The sequence below is a fragment of the Caloenas nicobarica genome, chromosome 3, assembly GCF_036013445.1.
Source record: "Caloenas nicobarica isolate bCalNic1 chromosome 3, bCalNic1.hap1, whole genome shotgun sequence".
NCBI lineage: Eukaryota > Metazoa > Chordata > Aves > Columbiformes > Columbidae > Caloenas > Caloenas nicobarica.
The window spans coordinates 99744512-99766947 of NC_088247.1; the positions used below are offsets into that span (position 1 = coordinate 99744512).

At 38.2% G+C, this 22436-nt stretch overlaps 1 protein-coding gene across 14 annotated transcripts in view; it reads right to left on the bottom strand.

The window, feature by feature from the left end:
• The window catches only part of ESRRG (estrogen related receptor gamma), a 387444-nt gene that overhangs the window by 9485 nt on the left and 355523 nt on the right, over window positions 1-22436 (bottom strand). For all 14 annotated transcript variants that reach the window (XM_065631563.1, XM_065631562.1, XM_065631557.1 and 11 more), the window contains one exon: window positions 4202-4471. In XM_065631563.1, coding sequence (XP_065487635.1) covers window positions 4202-4471 — 270 coding nt within the window. The remainder of the gene's footprint in view (window positions 1-4201; window positions 4472-22436) is intronic.

Genomic DNA, 22436 nt, shown 5'->3' on the forward strand with positions numbered 1-22436 from the left:
CACAGGAGGAAATGAAGATGTAGTAAGAAAATAAATTACTTCACAGAACAGACTTATTATATTTCAGGTCCTAACTGGACTAGCAGTAAAGTAAAACCACAGGCAAAAGTTAAAAGACATTAAACTACCTCTTTTTTATTCCTGAAATGCCTTACTTTCCACTAGAATAGGTAGCGAGGGCATCTTGTTGAAGATGTCCCTGCTCATTGTAGGGGGGTTGGAAGCTGTGCTTCATTGCGCTAAAATGTACAAGATACTTCTGGGTTCTCACTCCTTCCATACTGAAGGGGTGCTGGGTGTTTTTTAGGAGAGTAAATAAGAGAGACCAGAAATTGTGACGGTGAGCTGAGGTCCTTTTCTCCTTCTGGTGGTACAGGCTAGACAGCTAGTGTTAGCATTTAAGATTAAATTTTCAACAGCGCACGGGGTTATACTTTTAAGTGCCTAGCATCCACATTTGGGTCAGATTTTTCAAGATGCCAGCAGCCTATTAGGCAGATACACATGGATCAGATTTTCAAATGTGCTAACGTATTTTGACACTCTAGCTCCTTATGTTAGGTCTGAGACAGGAACTGAGCTTCTCTTAAAAATCTGCTCTCAGTTGTGACTCTAAGCTCTTCTGCAACATTTGGCCTGAAGGCACAATTTAGTCCTTACTGATTAGGCAATTTCAAAAAACTGCTCACCTGCAACTCCCTGTTTAGTATTACCTAATCAATACATGAAAGCATTTTCTAATACAAAAGAGGCGAGCAGGTCATCTTTTATGCATCGGAGTGTGCACGTGTGCAACTTGTGTATCCTTCAAACATATTTTGTAAATATTTCACCTTCCCTTACACAAGAGGAAGTAATTGGTACATGCATGTTTTGGAAACCATTCAAAGTTGATTTTCTGCGTGGGTAAACAAAGTGCTCATTGGTGCCAGCTTGCTTCATTGGGGCGGTGTGAGGTGGAACGCAGGGCAGTTGCATCCTGCAGCTCCAAGGTACCTACTTGCTTTTGTGTAGAGAAGGTGTGGAAAGACAGAAAGAACTCGTGGTACTGAGGGGACAAGGGCAACGCCGCAGTGAGAGGGATTTCTCTGGAGTTCAAGCATAAAGGCTGTTTTAATTACTATCAAATCAAGCAGATGTTTAAAACTAACCTGGTAAATTCCATACTACGCACTATAAGCTAAACATAACTGGTGAAATCATACCTGTATAGACTTTAACACCCACAGGACTGAAATGTCTATACATTTGCGCTCTTATAATTGCATTTAAACTTTTCAGCTGCTATATGCACTCCATTTGAAATCAGTGACAATCTACAAGGTTGCTACTTCTTGCATTTCTGGAAATTCACAGAAGCAGCGTGGCACTGGCCAACCCTGCAAAGGGAACATTTGATAAGGGCCATCAGAGAATCTCTCTGAAAAACGGCACCTCCTCCCCATCTTTTAGAAGCCAAACGGCAGGATTATCTCCCATCAGGTACTGCACAAGCAGACCCTGTAGGCCTAAAGCAAAGTTGGGGTGTTTTAATGCTCACGATACTGAGATCTGTTGGCCAAAACAAACCTTGTGGTATTTATTAAAACAAAATGCAATCAACGCGAAGACAATCTACAATTTCTTTTTCTGCTTCTATACACCAGCAGGGAAAGTACCGTGACACTGGATCATAAATCACTAACACAGATACACAGCTATAAAACCGTCTTTGTCTACTGTTTACAGTAGAAGCAACCTGGGAATCCTCCTAGACAGTACGGATATGGCAAAAATGTCTGAAATGCCTAAGATTTCTTATTATGCTTTGTCCATTCTCTCTACAGCTATAGAAAGGCTAATGTATTTTAAACCAGAAAAATAAATAGTGGAAGTTTTAGAAAAAAGCAGATGTAGCAACAAAATATATTAAAATGTGAACTGCTAGCTGATTGATCTCATAATGGCTTTTTTTTTTTTCTTTTTTTGGATGTAGCTGCATTAACATTAATGAAGTTTACAGTTACGTGAAAATAAGCTATTTCTGGTTTTGTCTACAAAAAAGGCAAAAAATTAATTTAACTTTAATTGTAGCAGCATTTGTAAATTACAACACTACGCATCTGACCTTCTTTGATGGGCTGTCATTCTGCAGGTGCTATTTTACACCTACAGGTTAGTGCAGCTACAGTTGACACAAGTTTGGTATCTGCTGCATTGTACAACCCGAAGCTGAAATGTTGAATGTGAGCAGACAAAACACGCTGTTGAAAATGAAGTCGAATTGCTGGGCTAATGTTTTCACATAAATGTGCCCTGAATTTTAGTGTGCTGAATTGTATTTATCTCTGACATTACTCCTGTTGTAATTCCCAGTGAAGTTAATGAAGCTACAGACGATTTTGATACAGTCTATGCACAATGTATGACTAAACTTTTTTTGGCAGCGGTATCTTTTATTATTACTTAAACACTGCATGTCTTTTTCGGGGAGAAAAATAAAAAGGTGTGAGTGGCACTTAACATCATATCCTTATATTCTAGCCCTTTATCCTTTTTATCATGTAAACTATAGACCTATTTCTAATTCAGTTTTTGAATTAGATAATCAAAATAAATACAAAACACTTCTCAATTTAGACTCCTAATGCCAGATAACTTTCTTGCTCTGTTCATTAAGCACAACCAATTTTGAGAAAAATGCTTCTTGTGGCTGCAAAGCATCCTCAAGTGTCTATTTAAAATAGTCAAAAATTATAAATAAATCTTCAATTAAAAAATAATTTGGATCGTTGAGGACCATTTCCAGATTTTTTTTTTTCTGGAAATAAGATAATATTCTAAAACTAAGGACAAAGTTAGTGGGGTGGAGAATATTTTACAAGGAAACTAATCAGCATTTTGGCTTTGCATGTTTTTGAATTATATTTCCAATTAAAAATGCAGAGTGCTAAATCACATTACAAAGACAAATAGGAAAGTACAACTTCATTGTTGAAAACAATTTCCCTCCTATCAATCTGAGGATTCATGCATCAATATTGTAGATGAACTGTTAATTACAAAATCAATTAAAAAATTATTTCTAAAAACAGTCACGCATCCTGGCTCTCAGGGGGGCAATTTGGGCAGAAGGTCTCATCTCACTAGGACCGCGCCAAATCACAAGTCGTCATCCACAAGTAAGCAAAAGCAATCTGGTTTTTCATTTTTCAGCGCGGCTGAGCCCAGCCTGAGATTGATCGTCACATATGGCCCCAGAAAACAAACTGTCAATACCTTGAATGCTGCAGAATTTGAACAAATAGCCGTCCGCCCATTCAAGCCACTCATTGCATCCCATTTAACAGATTTTATTGACAGTTTCCTTCTTGTAATTAAAGGGAAAACTACTGGCCAGCAACCAAGATAAAGTTCAAAGATAGGGTCAAAACAAAAGCAGATGGAGGGGCACGGTGTGACTGTCAATGGAACATAGCATCAGAGCATGTTATTGACATGCAGGTATCTAATGATCGGCACGTCATTAAAGAGGGATCTATCGTGAACTTTATGCAAATGCTAAAAGGGACTTAAGACCACAATAAAGCATTAAGGAGACACAAAAGGAAAAACAACAAAGCACAAACGATTTTTACTTATCTGACAGTATTCACTGCTTCAGCACTTTTAAATTCAAATGCAGCAAAAAAATTCTATCTGAGATTTTTAACCCTTGCTGCATAGGTAATAATTTTGGCAAAAGCATTCTCATAAATGCGGAGGATCCGTAAGGCAAGGTGCAGAGATAAAATAAGAACTTCCTCCCTCCTCTCATACCCTGAATTCAACCTATCAAATACATCAGTATCTGCCTTTAAAGAAAATGTGTATAGCATATTCTCATGCACCTTTTCTGTTAGTTTTAATTGCAATGATCAGACTTGCCTGGATTATGGAACAACACCTATATTCATTTGAAGGGATCTTTGCCTGTAAAATACTTGCCAAATCATACAATGCAGTATTCTTCGCTCCCTTAGGAACATATCCCACAACTACTTAGAACCAGAAAGTTCTTCTTAATTTGAACTGCTTTGTTTGTTCCCTTTCAGACTAAGTTCTGATTAGCAATTTCTTATTCTAAAACTCTGTTTAAAACAAGCATGCAGAAAGTATTATGGAGGAAAGAAAAAAAAGTGACATATTAAAAATGTAGCAACCGTCATGCCACTCTGCCAACCTGAATTAGCAAGTGCTATAGCTTTGAGGGTGACAAACTCTTCTTTCTCCAGCTTCATGCTCTTGTATTTCTTTACCAGCTGCAGTATGGCATTGTTAAGGTCAAGAAGGCCTGCCAATTTGGATTGGTCTTCATCCATAATATAATCTTCAGCATATACGAGCTCATCCTCAAAAGAAAGTGACCGGTATACGACACCAAGAATCAAAATCTCCATCCAAGCACTCTGCAGAAGGCTCATCTGGTCAGCTAGAGACAAAGTGGAGAATCCTGAATAGGAAAAAAATACAGGAAAAATATTAAGCATGTTTGGATTTGTCAGAAATCTGGTCCTCTTTTTTGTTTGTTTTAATATACATTGTGATGAAACATGTCCATGCTCTATTTTGTCCCTTCTGCTTTCGTGCCTCTCCTCCCCATCCTACTACAGGAAAATAAATCAATATAAAAATCAAAAATTTTCTAATCAACACATGAAATTATAAACAGCAGGCTCTTTCTGTAAGAATCATATTCATTCGGGGAGTATTACGGTGACAGTCTGTGACTTGTATGACGTCTTCTTTGTTCTGAAATACTCATGCTTAGTTCTAAAACCTGATGCTGTGAAACAGGGATCAGATGACTCTGTTCATCATTACCATAAAGGAAGAAGGATCATTTCAGAGAGAAAAAAACAAACGACAAGCAATTTTTTAAAAAGGAAAGATTTGATTTTTCAACAGAATTAAAGTGATTATCACAAAGAGGAAAATTCTCTTTGAACTTTAACCTCAGGGGAAAGGGAAGTAACACCGATCCTTCTCAGAAAAGATACGATTTCTGTAATCGCTTCTGCCTCTGCTACACTTGTTGAAATAACAGGGTGGCATATTAAAGTGCCAACTGAATAACAGCAGTGATGCCGTCCTTTTCCTGAAAGCAACCAAAAATTTAATAAATGCCTCTTAATGAATTTAACTTTTGTGCTTTTTTTTTTCCCTTGCCCCCTGCCATCTTTCCTAATAGGATCATATCTTTACTATCTTACTTTTTCAGACTCTTGTTTATAGTACCTGTTAATTTATTATATCAAACTGCTAATATCCAAATCACATTAGGAGCTACAAAAAAATACGGGAGAGGAAGTGATTTTCCTGGCCTGTTGGTGAAATGCAGTAGTTTGCCAGTTGGCACCATCAACCACAAGTACTTAATAAAATCATCAAAGGGGATTAGTCAAGCTTTTCTTAAAAGGTCTTAAGACATGTCTGAGGCTTTCATTTAGTTGTTTATGGAGCTGCTTACATGTCCTTTGACAGGGTTCCCGCTGTAAGAACATTGTTTTTGGTGTTCAATTATACTTAAATGCATTTTTCTGTTTTGAAAGTCGGGAGTTACAGTCAAGCAGGAATATATCATAAACTACCAAATCTGCAAGGCATCTACTCCCAACAAGATTTTCTCTATAAGCACTAAGCAGCAAAACTAATACAATAAAAAAGAAAATCCCACATCCAAACCACCAGGCATCCATAAAAAATGAAACATAAAACTGGCTGCATGCTCGCTCTCTCTCTGTTTTCTCCCCCTCCTTATTTGTTTTCATTTTCTCTTAGTGTCTTTTGAGTCCTGTGATAGAACTGTATCTCTCTGCCTTCAAAAAACCCAACAAAACCCGAGCCAACAACAACAGGAAACCCTTCGAGAGGTGACAATGGAAAATAACACATCCGCGATTAAAATAAATAAGAGGGAAATGGAGAAGAAATAATCATTTGAAAGGTTATAGGGAGGAATTCATGATTTCAATTAGCTTCCACATTTCTGTTCCTTCCCGTCTTTCAAGAAGGAGTTTTTCTGCAGCAGCAGATGGACAGAGAACGTCGCCTGCAGCACCGTCCTGTGACAGCCCCATTCTCCCTCCCAGACACTGCTGTTAGTAAATAGATTTACACATTCTCCAATCTCCACACATCTTTCTGCCGAATAATTAAAAGCAGGATGATTAGTTTATTGAGTGGAAGGAGGAACTTTTTTATTGAGGTCCATCCACGATTTTATCAGGGCCAGCACTTTTACGGTTGTCATGAGGGTGCAGGCATCCAATTTTTCTTATCTGCCTGATTAATACAAACGCTGTTTCAGGACGCATTAATTAACAGATACAAATCTACGTTCTCATGGAAGGATCAATACAGAGAAGAAAAGAGGCATCAATGTGAATTTAGTGCTGATGATGGAGAAGGCACTCTATTGACATTTACGTGCATAGAAACTTTAAAGTTGCAGTGGAGCCCTTTTGTCCCTGTGATTTACAAATTAACAATTTTTCAGGTATAACAATGTTTCACACACTTCTGAAGAGTTTAATTAAGCAAAAAGCAATGAATCAGTTTTGATTAAAAAAAGTTTAACCTGCAGTTTCTCTCTATTCTTTTTTTTTCCTGAAATCTCCTAGCTTACTTTTTAAAATTTACCTAGCAATTTTCGTACAGTGTTTGTGGTTTGTTTCTGTCGTTTGTTTGTTTTTAAATAATGCTATGTTTCAATAACATTTATTGTGTGCCACAGTCAAAGGAAATTACATATTCCCTGTGAGGGGGACAAATGGGATGTTGCCTCTAATTTATTCTGCTGCACTGTTGAAAAATCTGCATTCCGTTGCAGTAAATACACTGTTTTTATATGACACATAAAAAATCAAAATACATTTTTTACATTATAGAACAACTGGCAAACAAAAACCACACTGTTCTGCTCTCCAGTAAAAAAAATAATATTATTATTTTCTTTCTGATTGAAGTAACTTTCCCTTGAAAGCCTGCTCAGTGAAAGCAGGTTTTAACTTTTAAAGGCATCCCTCATGGGAACGTAAAGCTTTACCAAGTTGTAATTAATCTGGTTTTGGTTTGTTTTGATTTTTCAGAAAATGTGAAAGCATCCGGCATGTCTCTTGTATCACACCAATGGCCTTTTAATAGCTGTTCAGCAAGTCACAGTTAAAAGAGTAGATTACACAGGTACACTTATTTACATACAGAGATCTATTTTTAATCGTTTGGACGAGGTTATACTTATTTCATGCCAAACTGTGCTCTGATTTTCTGAGCTTTTGTTACATGAATCCCCTAGATCAGCCGAGTGGACATGCTCTATTTTAAAATGTAACTATTAAAGAAAAAAAAGTCTCCAAATTAGATGTAAATTCACTTCCAGCTTTGTGGGCTGGGAGTAGCCTTCCCAGTCACAACTGTGAGCTCTTTCCAAACCGCCCTGAGATGCTACATGACAGGGTGGTTTTGAACTTTGTCATGCCTTGTGTGGCTCCTTAATCCTTCAGAGTCTCGCAGGTCATCGTTTTAAATGTAGAACCGCATAATGGCTTTCTAAAACACAACGTTGTGTACCTTTTTTCCCCTTAGCACGTGCCATATTGGTGACAACTTTGATCTCTTTCCATCTCCCTCCCCAAGTCAATGCCATTTAATGTATCTCAGGCATTTGCTAGCAGAATGACTCTGTACCTTGACCTGCAGTTAAATAGCATGTTTATCTGCGACACAGCGCACTCCAAATAAACCAGATGACAGTTTGCAACAACGTCATTTGGAAGGATTGAAAGGCTTCTCAAGAGTCAGGTACCCCTGAGGTAAGAAGCATGAAGGAAGCATGTTTTGTGCCAACCCTCCTGCCATCTTCTACTAGATGCTCGTGTGCTTGACAATAATGCCATGGGCACTTGTCAAGATTTTTTTTTTTTTCTCTTCTTTTTTTGCCTAGCAAACTGATGCACTTTACAGTCAACTTACAAAAAAGGCTAAGCATTTGAAAGTGTGAAGGGCAAAAAATATCTGACGGCTAGTCTTCAAAAATACACTTTCATTTCAGAAAGCATAAATGTTTATTTCCTGAGCTGAGTGTTGACAGAAATAGGCTGCAGCGCAGGCATATGAATTTAACCCCTGGTAGGCATTCTTTTCACTGTGGTTTTTACATGGTTGCATGCAAGCATTGTAAATCTACAGGATGTCTCTTAATATCAGTTAACAATAGCATCGATTTGCTGGTTACAGATTTTCTTCCTTTTTTTCTTTCTTTCTCCTCCTTTCAGGGACTGTAGTGTTTCTTCCGCTAAAAATAGATACTTTTCTACAAACAGCGTCTCACACTCGAATTGTAATTATGCCGTAATGACTCACTGAGATCACCGAGTGTGGATTGAGAAAAGGTTGATTGAGCAACCGAACATATGCCTGGTGTTTTTTTTTTTTCTTTTTTTTTTATTGTTTTGTTGCGTTTGTGGGTTTTTTGTTGTTTGTTGTTGTTGGCTTTCTTTTCCTTTTTTTTTTTCTTTTTTTTTTTGTTTTTTTTTTTTTTTCCTTTTGCATGCCAGTAAACCCAAAGCTCAAAGGAAGCAGAAATAAACAGGTTAAAAGGCCACAGCAATTGTATTACAGGAACAACCACCGGCGAGCTGACCGTGCTCCGCAGCGCTCAGCGCTCCACGCCAGCTCCAGACGCAGTTCGCGGTCTCTGAGACGGGGCTGTTTAAGCCACAGATCTTTTCAAACATCAGCACATGCACCGCTTGCTCTCTATTTCACATTGCACACAGCTCCATGCTAAGCAGGGTAAATCTTTTATATTCCTGAAGACCCTTTCCTCTACTTCATTAAGATGGACTTCATGGACACTAACTCACTAGGGGCTGGAGTGAAGCAGCTGCAGATGGTCAAGTGCCAAAGTAAGATCTGTGCCTTGCACACAGCGTTCCGAGAAATATCAGACAAAAAAACCACAGTGGCTGGACTTATCCCTGCCACTATTGGCAGCCTTAAACATTCGATATGATGCCTAAATCAGGCTACTCAGACTTGAATCCTAGTTTGTTTCACTTTGCAGGGAACTAACTTCCCTTCCTCTCTGTTACGAGTTTAGAAATCCAAATATTTGATCAAACCAGGTATGAAATTGCTGGCAAATCTGGGAGTTGCTTGCTTTTTCTGATAATCACCTCCCGTTTATTTTACCAGTGATTTTTGTGATTGTTTAATGAGTAAAATATTCTTCTTCCTTGCCCTGGTTTGTACTTGAAGTATCTTCATTTACACTTTTTATAATCAAAGCTGTGCTTGAAACTGACATGTTCACTAGTGTGTTGCAGATTCAATATATTTACACAATTGAAATATCAGAGTTGGATTTTTAAATTATTTACGCCTAATTTTGATAGATTAACTTCCTTCTAAATGCTTTATGGGTACGGATGTTTCCCGCGCAATTTTCTTATTTCGAAAATGATGTTTAGTCACTCCACTGCCAAAAGAACAAACAGACGTTGTTAAGCGCTTTTTAAAGACCTTTTCTTTCAGCTCAGATTGCTTGATTTAGAGAGTGTGTGGCCTCACGGTTAAATGACAAACAGTGGGCCAAAGGCTTATTATTCTGGCTGCACTCAAGTAAAGAAACTCCACTTCATTTCCAGATGAGACTGAGGTCCAGCGCACTCCCAGGACAGCTGTCACTCCGGCCTCCTCTCCCTCCCTGGCACCCACCCAGCGCTCACCCGCATCCATCCTACAAGTTCAGCTGCCTTCCAGGGATGTAAACAAAGGCCAGGGACATTCCAACAGGGAAATTTCTGCTGGGGCTACGTAATGTTTTCGAGACATGATCATGGTATTTGCTGAAGGAAACCTTCATAGCCTGACTGCCACTTACTATTATTCTCTCAGAAATCCAAGGAAGAGGAAGGCATGATTCTTTTTTTCAGGGTACATCTAGAGCTGAATCTCCCACATAGATCTGGATTAAGAGATCTTTTAAATTACATTAATCCAAGAAAAAAACGGATTTAATTGCATTTCAAAATACTCTGTAGTCTAAAAATATACATCGAAACCCATAAACATTTCAGCGGTTATGAAAACTGTTAAACAGAAGGACAGTACTCTCACTAATCACCAAACATATTTCACAGATTATGGATGAAATTTGGTGAAAGCTGGAACAGAAAGAGATACAACTCATTATACCAGGGTGAATTATTTCAGCTTTTTTCTTTTTCTTTTTTTTTTTTTTTTTTTCCCTTCATACCCATTTGCTCATGGAGCCCTCGGTCAAAGGGCTAATAACTGCATGTGATGCCATAACAAGCTGAAATTTAAGTACAATTGAGAATTTTCATGAGGAAGTTGTCAGCTCACAAAACAAGAAGCACAGGTATTTGGCCAAACTGGAAAATCGCAAATCAAGACTCAAAACTCCAACTAACCAGAAATACAGCCAAAGGCTCAGCTGACGCTGTTTGCTGAATTCAGCTTCCAAGCTATTCAGAACTGATGTGCTACCGTTTAAGTTATGTTCAGAAATTAGTTTCATTCAACAACTTTTCACAGTAAAACCGCCGCCTTTTCCAAGAGATGCTTTGCCACATAGCATCTCCTTCTGGCCCTATAGCAGGTTTGGCTGCAAAAGCAGCAGTGGGGCTGTGCTGTGAGAGGTGGGCTCTGTGCTCGGCGTGCTGACGGACATTTGTCAGCTGTGCGGATGCCGGGAGGGCAGGTCGGACTGCACACACAGAGGTAGGTGCTGAAGAATTACTCTGACTCTAGTACAAAAAGCAAAATGCATTCAGAGAGCACTGGCGTGTCTTCAGCCAAGCCTACGCACTTTCTTGGGGTTTATTTAAGTATGTTTGTATTCCTAAATCTTGCTGTCCAAATTCTTATAAAATATACTTTTTTTTTAATATATTTTATAACATGAAAAAATGCCTGTGATAAGCACTTCTTCACTAACACCTACCAGTACAACAGGAAATGCCACACAGAGCACTAAGAAACCTGGGGCTTTTATCACAACGCTTTCGCCTCACTGAAACAACAGCAGAGAGACGGCATGGCAATAAAAATGCATTCACACTGCATGTCCCTCTCAATCCATTATGAACAATGGATTCTCACTAAACAAATATTCGCTTGTCAGAAGTATTTGCAACACTGGATTCATTCAGCAGGACTAAGTAAGTGAAGTTCGCAGCAATTTAAAGGCAGCAAATTAGACATTTACAAACAGTGAAGATGCTGCTTGTCTAGCGTGACCTTTCACTCAAGCTATACAAAAGGTGTTAATGTAATTTAAATACCAGTTAGAAATATTTCTGGTTTGTCTTTTACCCTGTGAAACCTTACATGATAACACTGAACAGGAGCAATTTCAGCTTGTCATTTCTTCCCAGGGTAAGATGCATAACTCACTGTAGTTCAAATTGATTTTAGTGCTTAAATCAGAGACACTCCTCTGTAACCACCCAAATATTTCTAGGCAGCTAGCTTTAAATTTCTTATTTCTAGTTACAGCACAAATTCTTGTGAGCTGCTCCTTCAGCAATAGTAATGGAACGGAGCCAGAAAATGTGGCTGATTAGGAATGTCTCCCTAACTTCACATAACTACCTTCGGTTGCTAATGCTCTGAAGTGAAACATTAAAGATGAACAAAACTGGTGAGTCACCCTTGCTTCAGGACAGATTTGGCGAGACCTCCATGTATGGAGTACTTTATAATGGCATTTCTGGAAACATTTGAAGTACTGTACTCTTTATTTCCATTAATTTTCATTTCATACCTTACTATTGTAGGATTCACTGAGAAAAAGGAAAATATAAAATAATAGACGTAAACAAATTAATACTTGATTTTCCCTTTGGGCTGGTTTTGCCACTGGAACTTCCACAATTTTAAATAGCTTTACTCCAAACTCATACCAACTTTATATTAAAAAGGAGCCAGGTCAAACTCTCATATTTTGGTTTATCACTAGATGCTCTGAGAACTGAGGAAGACCTGATAGTAGTAAACTGTTGTGGGGTTTTATTTTCTGTATGTTAGACAGTTGGCACTCCTTGTGCATTACCTTCTCTGTAGTGAGCTTTTGAATTCTAAGATATGGACAATGAAAAAGTTTTAAAATTCAGACTAGCAGTCCAATATGGCCCAATGTAGCTGTAGGTCTCCTTAAGGTCAGCAATATGAACTTGGCACATTCCTGAGTGTGATCTTTCTAATGCACTACATATGTGATTTGATCTGCTTATTTAAAGTTAACTCTTGCAGTTCTTTGAATTGTTCAAACATGGTTTGGTTAGACTATGGGGTTTTTTTGTCCTCTTACTGAAGATAGCAGAGGCAGATGACATGATATGGTGTGCTCCTAAAAACATCATTGCTCCTAGACTTAAAAAGTCTGTGTCTGCGGTACAGCATCTGCTTCTTAAAATATCTGACATATTTTGAAGTATCATCCGTGTGCCTAGACATTTGCATGGGAAAAAAGGGAGTAGGATGATATTTATGACCCTGATTACTTTCTTTCACTGAGCCTATATAAAAAAGACCCATCTTCTTTTCAACATAAATATTGATTTCACACAAATATTCCTTCGATTTGTTGTGGACATATGTATTTCAGTATGGGTATACTAAAGCCAGATTTGTGGGTGAAAAAATAAAAACTACATTCTGTCATTAGTTAAGTGATTGTAGATCAAAACCAACAAGTATCACAAATAGGGCTGAATCTCTCTCAAAGTCCAATCCTGAAAATTGTAACACAGAAAGAGTCATCACTATACGTGCATTTCCTGCGTGTGGTATGGCTTACCTTCAGCTAGCAGAAATGAAACTACAATCACACATAATTAAACAAGAGTTCACCCTTTTCAGTTTTTGTTTTTTAATTTTTACTGAACTAAGCAAATTTAAAAAAAAAAAAAAAGAACAAGAACTTAGGAGAGGAACCTAACGAAACCAATAACAACAGTGTTAGTTCAGGCACTGCTCTCTTCAGTCTTTGCATGCATCAGCTTCCCAACAATTGCACACACAGACTGGGAATATCAAGAAATGTAGACATCAAGCTTCTTTAGCCTGGTGCACATTAGGCTTCAAAACCAAGTTTGTTGGATTATTTTATATAAAGGTTTGGGTTTTGTTTGTTTGTTTTTCTTCCACAGAAATGAGGAGTTTCTTGTGTATTTAATACAGGCTGCCTTTTAGTAATAACCTCTATGGGTCTGCTTGGAGAGTGTTTTTCCTCAACGGGTGCTGGGTCGCTGCCGATCGCCTTTTGCTCCCCTGGGGAAGCCACAAGCCATTTCCTCACCAAGGGCTGCGGCCATCCCTGCTCCCTCCAGCTTTCCATCAAGCAAAGTCAGGTTTCCAGGAATTCCCCAATCATGTTAATAATATGAATCCAATACTGGAATGTATTAGCATATGGAGACAAACATGCTTACGATCCAATCAATGTATCTGTGTTAACTCTGTATGTGCTGAGCTAGCTAAAATCTCATTCCATTGCCAAAGCAAAAACTTTAAGTTATAAAATTTTGGGGTAAATATCCCCTTTCACCCTCTGGCAGGAAAACGACAGCTCAGACCACTGTCCTACATATCTTCCTTCTTACCAGTTTTTAAAACTTTTCTACTGGTTAGTTGATTTTCTTAATGTGCTGCAGATGCCAAAAAATTCAAATGATGTTTACAGTCCCCCTGGTTTGGGGGAAGAGTCACATATATTCTCCTACATGAATATGAAATTTCTAGTTTACCTTGTTGAGTGTCTGTGTACCATTAAGATCATCTCCGGAGGCTGTGTCTTAAGTCTACAACAGTCCACACACAGAAAAAAAAAAAAAAAAAAAAGGTGAGAGAAAAAAGAAAGAAAAAAAAAAAGGAAGCTGCCTGATTCTAATGCACCTAATTAGCCATCGGCAGACTCTTAATTGCATACATTAGGATGATTCCATAGTGGAGATTAATTCTAAATATACCCAAGCAGCTGGTTAAGATGCCATGGATTACAGTGTGGACTGTACTTTTCCACTTAATTAGATATCAAAATTAAGCAGCAACAAGCATTTTGACATAACGGGGATCAAGCCGCCGCTTGGCATCCCAGAGCTGCACTAAAGTGACCGCTAAACAGAGCCGCACAGATGGAGAGATATTAAATGCCGCACTGGAAAGTAATTTCAAATAATAAAATATCAATATTTACATTTTAATTACCCCTACTGAGAGCCGCTCTGTCATTTTCACTATTGCCGACGCAGCAAGGGGTAGTGGAATGACATTGCGGCTCTGACTGCAATGACTATTTTGTTTCCATTAAAGAATGACAAGTGTTTTAGAGGCAGTGACACCCAGTGTGTGAACAAGAATGACAGCAGATCAGAAAATTCCTATTAAGGGAATAAATGACTCAACAAGAGAATTTACTTCAAGCAGCTAGCTCCTCCTTGAAGCACATAATCCCTTCTAAATTTTCTGCAGAAAGTTTATTATTAGAGGTGCCTCGAGGAAACCTTCGCTTCTCATAAAATATTTAGAACGACAGGACCTTACATGATGACTGGTCAATTTAAAAACAATAATACTCAATGCTCATCTTATCTAAGGGTTCTATCGAGAGTTTGTATGAATCAGAATAGTTTGATGGAGGGGAAAAAAAAGCACGCAGTGAAAAGGAGATTCCTTCCCATAAGAGCCGGAAGTTTTGACGGTGTGTGAACGGCAGGGTTATTTTTGCTGACTTTTCATCAGTTTTATTACCATTGGCGCAGTGATCACAATTTGCTGGCCTTCAGAATTGCACTCAGAGATGGATCACAACAGGTAATGTGCCCATGCATGGGTTCAGGGCTCCTGTTTCTCCCTGCGTATTCCTAGCACAGATCCGAAGACTTTTTCTTTCAGTACATACATCAGAACCCCGTGAGACACCTTTGGAGCACCTTAGGAATCTAATTACTTCTGATCAGGTCTGAGGTCAATCTCATGGAAAACATTATATTACATCTGACATGCTGCATTTACAAAGAAGAAAAGGAAGGAAGAAAAATATCAAAACAGTAAAGAAAAAAAAAACTTCCTTGGGGATGTCTGTCAAACTGCAGAGATCTTCAAAGAATTTCAATGGCCTCAGACATGAGAAAATGCGTAGGAGAAAATCCTTGGTCAGTACACCCCAATATGCAGCTAAGTGACCCTCCTAAGTCATGGCATGCATTTATTTAATAATGTGCAGAGCTCAACTTCTATAAATGTGACAAATGACTAGAACAGAACATGGGGGAAAAAAGGCATGAAAATTTTTACAGAACAGAAAAGGAACAGCTTTATGGCAGTGACAATTGCAAGAGTTTTAGAACTAGCTTTGACATTAAGAATTAGCAGTAAAGTACAAAAACGTTACTCTGACATTAGCTGCTTAACTAGTTGATCATCTTTTTCTTGTCTTTTTTCTTCACTTCTTTTTCTTTCCTTTTTTTTTTTTTTTTTTTAAGTACCCAGGAAGTACTTCTTAAGCATTCCTAATGCTTTTAGGACAAGACACTTTCCCATTTCTCAGCCACTAGCACCTTTTAATTTCTGAAAGAGCCACGGTTGAAAATCTTAATTAATTGTTCCATACTGCTTCAGGATCATTATGCAATGTAATAAAGGCCGTGTAATTATGAAATTTTACAGCCATTACCAAGGCTGATGGCTCGTATTTCATCCTCAGCTGGACCCAATGGCTTTTAGCCACTCAGCTCCCCTTTGATGAACTACAGACAGATCTATCAGGCCCAAACAATATCCAGGCAAGGCAGCTATAATAGCTACCTACAGATGAAGCCATAGATAAAGATAAACTATAAATCTACACACAAATGCAGGCACATTGCCTCAGGATGACAGAGGGGAGAGGATGAGACACTTGGGAGAGCTGGCGGCTTGCAGAAAAGCAACCTTCTCCCTCTGTCTCTCTTATTCAGTTTGGAATTTGTTTGTTTTCTTAAATATGTAAAAACCCTCCCATACTTCTCAAAAAAATATATTTTTTAAAGACTGTGCATTTTTAAATAGAAGGCAAGGGACCACTTTATCCATCTATTAAATTTGACAGAGGGGATTACTATGGACAAATCAGCCGACCCTCAAATGAAGAATCCTAGTCAACAAGTTGCAAATTCCATTTGTAAAAGTGAATCCAGGTCACTTGCTTATGAGACTGAAAAAGGCAAAATATCTCTAATTTCTAAATGCATTATCCTGACCAGAGGCACAGAGGTGAAGTTAGATGATATGCTTTCACTGGAGGCAGCACTGGAGATGCAATTTCATGCAACATTGTCCTACATTATTTTATTTTCAATTTGACAATTAAAATAGTTTCAAAATTCAATGCAAATTAAAGGAATGAGGGGATTATATGGGATCCCCATACCTGCATCACCAGAATGTACTTTATTGGGATGACCTCCATCAATGCCCTCTTTAATTTAAGACAGAAGGCCTTCCAAGTATGTACTGTTAGTCCCTCCAGAGCGAGACAAGGATGACTAAATGATCTCTAGGGTGAGAAAAAAAGATGGAGAGCTGCAGCTTCCTGACCAGCTCTGAAAGAGTCCAGGGAAGAGTGTGAAAACATTAGCTTGAAAACTGCATGTATTCGTACCTCTTCCAGCAGCCCAAGGTTAGTTGCAAAGCTGATGTCATGCTCATGGCTGAGGCTCAGAAGACAAGAAAAGTTAAAAGGAAAATATCAACAGTACCCTCTGGTTTTCAATATTAATGACAAAATGGCTCAGCCCTTTCCAAGGAAAGTATGGCAGATTTAGAGGAGGTTCAGAGAAAGCAGAACAATGTACCTGAGGAAACACTTACAACAAAAGACTCGGAAAGTAGGAATTGTTTTCCTTGAAGCAGTAACATATTGGAAAATGAAGTAAAAGTATATCTACATTAATGGTACGAAAAACAGCTCTAAAGCTTCTATTCTCCCTGTCTCGTAACACAGACCAAGTGACATTACAGCGAAATTCAGGAAATTAAAAATGGAAGGAAGGTGGGAAACCTCTTCATTCCAGTGGCGCTGGACGGGGCAACTCCTGGCCAAACGATGTCACCAAGAGGGAGCTGATGCTTACATGGAGAGGCAGAATAGCTACAGGTATAACAGAACGAATCCAACTAAAAAAGACAAAAAGTTTTTTATTCCTTATTTAGTCTAATCTCTAAGCATAAGGAATTACAGAAGTTTTTTGTGATGCTTCTGCCCACTGTGGGGTCTACATCTCTTCCCCTGAGGCTGATCACTGCCGAAGATCACAGATTATATGGTGATGACCTAGCATTCAGTTCCTAGGTTCCTAAAAACTGAAGCCTCAGTATTTGGGCTGACTCTGAGGTGTTTGGAGTCTACTCCTACAATTAAGAGTTCAAAATGGAAGAGCTTAGAGAGATGTGCCCCAGGCAAAGAATTTCAAAATCACAGCAACTGAGTTCTTGCTCTGGAGCTGCTACTGTAGAAAGACTAAAATAATGGATATAGAACAGCCACAGTGTTATCATATACATAAAAGCAGCCAGTTACACATATAAGCACGTGTTCGATAGGCCGGCGTACACATGTGTTTGTACTAAGCAAACTCAGAGTATTCTAAAAGCTACCAAAATGAATCGTGACCACCTGCTCATTAACTTGTTTTCTTTGCTTATTAAAGATGGGGGAGGGGCGGGGTAGTATAAAAAACTGTCTTGCTGAAGGACAAAATTATAACGTAATCACTCTGGCCAGATCAGAGAGGTATTTCCTAAAACAGGGAACAGAGTCACAAAGGGTCACTGGTCAACAAAGCTGTAAGTGAAGACAGGCAAGGGAATGTGTGATTCAGGTTCTTCCAGCACAATGCTGGGGATGCTTGATATATAGTCTTTTAAGGACCAGTATCTGCTCTTAACATGCTTTATTGAAACAGCACGTATAGGGGGTTATTCACTGTACATGGTGTGAATTGATCTATTCCTTGCAGTGTATGTGGAAGCATCATAAACATTCTTAATGGAAAAAAATCACCAAACCGAAAGGTTTAAGCATATACATTACATTAGAACATCTAAAATACTAGACTATACAGATACTGCTAGACTCTGAATCCTGGACAACATTTTACATTGCCTTCTTATGCTGTAGTAAGTTACCAGAACTCAGTGAAGATCTTAGCTTGGCATGGCCTATGAAAATTGAGAAGACTGGATGCAGACAAAAAAACAGGCAGATCTTTTACCTCCTCCATTTCCCATCCAGTAGACTCATATTTAGCCAAATTAGCATCAACCTCCTGGATGAGCTCTGTAGCTTTACGTCTTTTTCTCCTCCCACCCAATCACTCACATCGGTAGGATAAAAAGCAGATACAAAAGTACTCAGCAGGAGCATTTTTCAGAGCAAAAGCTTCATGTAAGAAGTAAATGCAAAGATGTTATTTCTATTTCTATCGGAAGCACTAATACCAATCAGTCTGCTATATCAGTCTAATAAAAATAATGATAATAATGTGAGAAAATTCATATATACTATCCTACAATTTCTATTCCACAGAAGACCTGCATGAATTTTTACTCACTTTGGTAAATGTCCCGTCTGCCAGAAAATGAATATCAGTATTCCATAATGTAAGAAGACCACTAGGATTTTTAATGAAGTACGGCAAAGAATTACGTGCTGGTCAGAAAGTTTGGCTGTTAAATTGTGGTTTACTGCAAACTGCCTTGAAACAGAACTGGCTCAGGAATATAGTGAGACAAAGTTTACGTTTGTCAAATATGGATTACTGCAAAAGAAAAGGGAATCAGCATTACATTTTTTGTGAAAGACTTTCAGTACTGGTCTTAAAACATTTTCTTTCTTCAAATGATTTTCATTTAATAAACAGTTACACTCAGCTTACACATCAGTATAAAGCATTTTTAAGAAACCTGTCTTAGAGATCAAGCAGAGGAGAGCTTTTGCTAAGTCTGTGAAAAAACCTAACTGCAATAAGGCCATACTTGGACACAGAGAAAGATATTAGCATAAACAGAAACCAAAAGGGGAAGGGAGAAGGGGGTATAATTGTTTGTTTTCTCTTTCAAGATTCGCCCAATGTGTCATAAATCTGTAGCTGCTATAATACATGCCATGCTTTACACTGATTTTCTACACTTGGTATTCCCTAGCTGAATTGTTTCTAAAGTCTATGGTGATTTTTTTTCTACAGCAAATCAGCAGTTTTTCAAGAGGTCTCTGTGCAACCCAGGAGTATGACATTTACTAATGTGTTGAGATTCAGGGATTCTCCTTTGTAGAAACCAACACTAATAAGAAAGATATGGTTCAGTGTCCTGGGTATTCTGCCCAGTTTTATTAATTAGATGGAAAGCTTCTCCCTCTGGAATACTGCAAAGTATTTATTAACACTTCAGCCCACAAACTAGAGTAAATTTACAGTAGTGGAGGTAATTGTTACATACATTGGCTCTTGTTATCCACTTGGCAAGGATAAGCAAAAAAAAATCCAGAGGTTTAGATTATGGTCTTTTTCATGATATTTTAATTTTGTTTCTTAATCTGCTAAATTAAAAACTATAGCACTATGTTATTCAGATCACTGACAAAAAAGATCATATCAATTTGCAAGAAAATGTGTGAATGTTCCTATCCTATCTCTTTTAATTATACAGAGAATTTAAGTCATATTCAATATGGTCACAGAGTGATCAAGATACAAACACTCTCTCTTTTACAGTTGTGCCATCTTATCCCTCAGCACCTTCACATTTTATTCTGAGTCTCGCATCTTTTAACGCACGTAGATCCTTCCCTAGCTGAACTTTGGCATCATTACCTTCTTTCTCTTCCTTCATGTTTGATATGACAAGCTACTCCCTCTGCCATGTCTTACAAACTGGTGACTGGTTATGACCAGGAAGGTGTCAGTAATATCTCAGTTATTTATGTGCTTTACAAAAGAAGCATTAAGTTTGCTCAGAGCTAATTCACAGAACCATCTTCTTCTCATGGTCACTTTCAACCTTCTCTTTCTTTGCATTCTTCACTTGACAGACCCTCTTATTCCCTTTGGCATCAGCAGGTCAATTTAAAGTATCAGCAGCGCTGCCCTGTCCTTAATTGATGCACACTATTTTACCTACACTTTTTTTCACTAGGCAGCTCTCGGTGCTCTGGAAAGCTTTACTCTGATTATGACAATGAGAGCCAGGCTTTCTCTTGCATTCCTCACCCTTATGTTCTACATTCTTGCAACCACAAAGCGTTGGGCTCTACCATCTGGTATTTAGACACATTTGTCAGCAGTTTCAGAAATTACACAGAAAACATGGTTGTGCTTTGTGTGGATGTGCCATTAGAAAGGTCTGAAACATAATTTTAATGTGCTAATACTGCTAGATTATTTTTTTGTTTCTTTGGCTTTCTTCTTGTCTTGTGATTTGCTTTCAAATTCCTGTTTACTGCCGATCCTTCTTTGTGGTGACCAGCCATTCACTATAGCTTTCCTTATGTGCTTTGTCTACTCATATCAGTGACATGAGAAGGAAGAAGGTGAGAGTTTACTCATGTGTTCTGTCAAAACATCATGTTTGCTGAGCTCTCAAGCAATGTTTGGTATCAAGGCCAAATCTGCACCGACTCAGTGATGTTTGTACAAGAATAGCCTTGAGAGATGGCTCCAAAAACTCGTTTGTAATAATTCACTGCTGCTGTGATTGGTTTTGTAATAGAGCTGCAGTTGAAAGATTCTCACTATGTATTTATATTTTCATTCCTTCAGTATCAAAGAAACAATTAGATTGACAACGGATCCCACTTAGCTCTCCTGACTGCACAGGGCACACATCATTTATAGTTGGCACTTGCCAAATACACCCTTGTCAAACAGCTAATTAAGTTACTAAAATGGGCAGTTTTCAGGAGTGTTTCATAGATGATGTCAGAGGCACACATGAATCGTGAGGTACATGTATACAGGAAGAATACGAGAAAGACAATTTACTCTCCCAAATCTACCACTGACTTTCTCTGTGGTTCTGTTGGAGTCACTTAATCCTCTCTGTCTCACAGTCTTTCTGTGCAAGCCATGGATATATATATATTAATTCACAGGGCTGCTGTGCTATTTTATTCATTTAATGTTTGAAAACAACAATAAATATTTGCATGAAAAAGGTCCACAAAATATTCCAACATTCTTGAAAAGTATACGGAATGAAGGGATAAACTGGCTAGAATGCTTAAGAAAGGATGGAAAAGCTCTAGTCCATAGTATACAAAAGAAATAAACTGGTGATGCATTGTGCTCACAGATTTCAACCCCAGCATGCTGTGAATCATATTTAATGTTTTAAATCTATGGCTGTCAAAGGACTCCCAAAATTGGAGATATAAAGCACTGTTTCAACATAAGGAGGTTAAATGATTTGCCCAAGGTCATATGGTAAGTCAGTGTCAGAGTCAAGAAAGGGACTTAGCCTTCAGCTTCTAGTCTTGGGCTGTCTCTATGGATTATGGCAGATCTTTATGTCTGGCTTGAACTTAAGCCCTCTGAGGCCAGTGGAGAGAGTCCCGCTCACATCAAGAGGCTCTGAATCAAGGCCGCATAATGAAACAGTTTCATGTTTTCTCATACTTTGCCCGCTAGCAAATCATCAAGAAAAGACCAGAAGAACATAAAAAGGAAGTTTGAATCGAGCAGTACAACAGAGTTTGAGATGGCTTCTACTAAGGTGATCAGGTTTTTTTCCCACGTATTTCTATGAATGCAAGGCTACACCCACAGAATGAATGGGTTTTGCACTGTATTGAGACGAACACAAAGTAAACCCAGGATCTTAACCACATAGTGCTGACTTCAGAACACTGAGTAAGAGGGTCAAGTGCACTAGTGTTATAAAACTGTAAATGGAAATTGATATTACACTGTGTGTATGAAAATGCATAAAATACATTTAATTGACTCTAGCTTGTAACACAGACTGACAATTCAAAACAGAAATCTCAAAGCTATGCCTTGACACTTTTTGAGTAATTTTGACCTTTCAGCAACATACATATTTAGGCCAGATTTCTATAAATTTGTATGTATTGTTTTTAATATTTGAAAAATGCATATTATTTACCCAATTGCCTGGAATGTCTACTGGAGAAATACATATTTATTTTTAAAAGCAATCCATATATTATTTACTCAGTGGATGAGAATGACTTCAAAAAACCGTTCTGGTCCATCAAATAAATACATATTCATAAATGGTTTTTAAAATGCGTATTATTTACCCAATGGACTGTAATGGCTCTGCTAGTGACATTACATGTAAATATGTAATTAGCCACGTAATAAAAAATCCCTACAAAATTTCTCTGA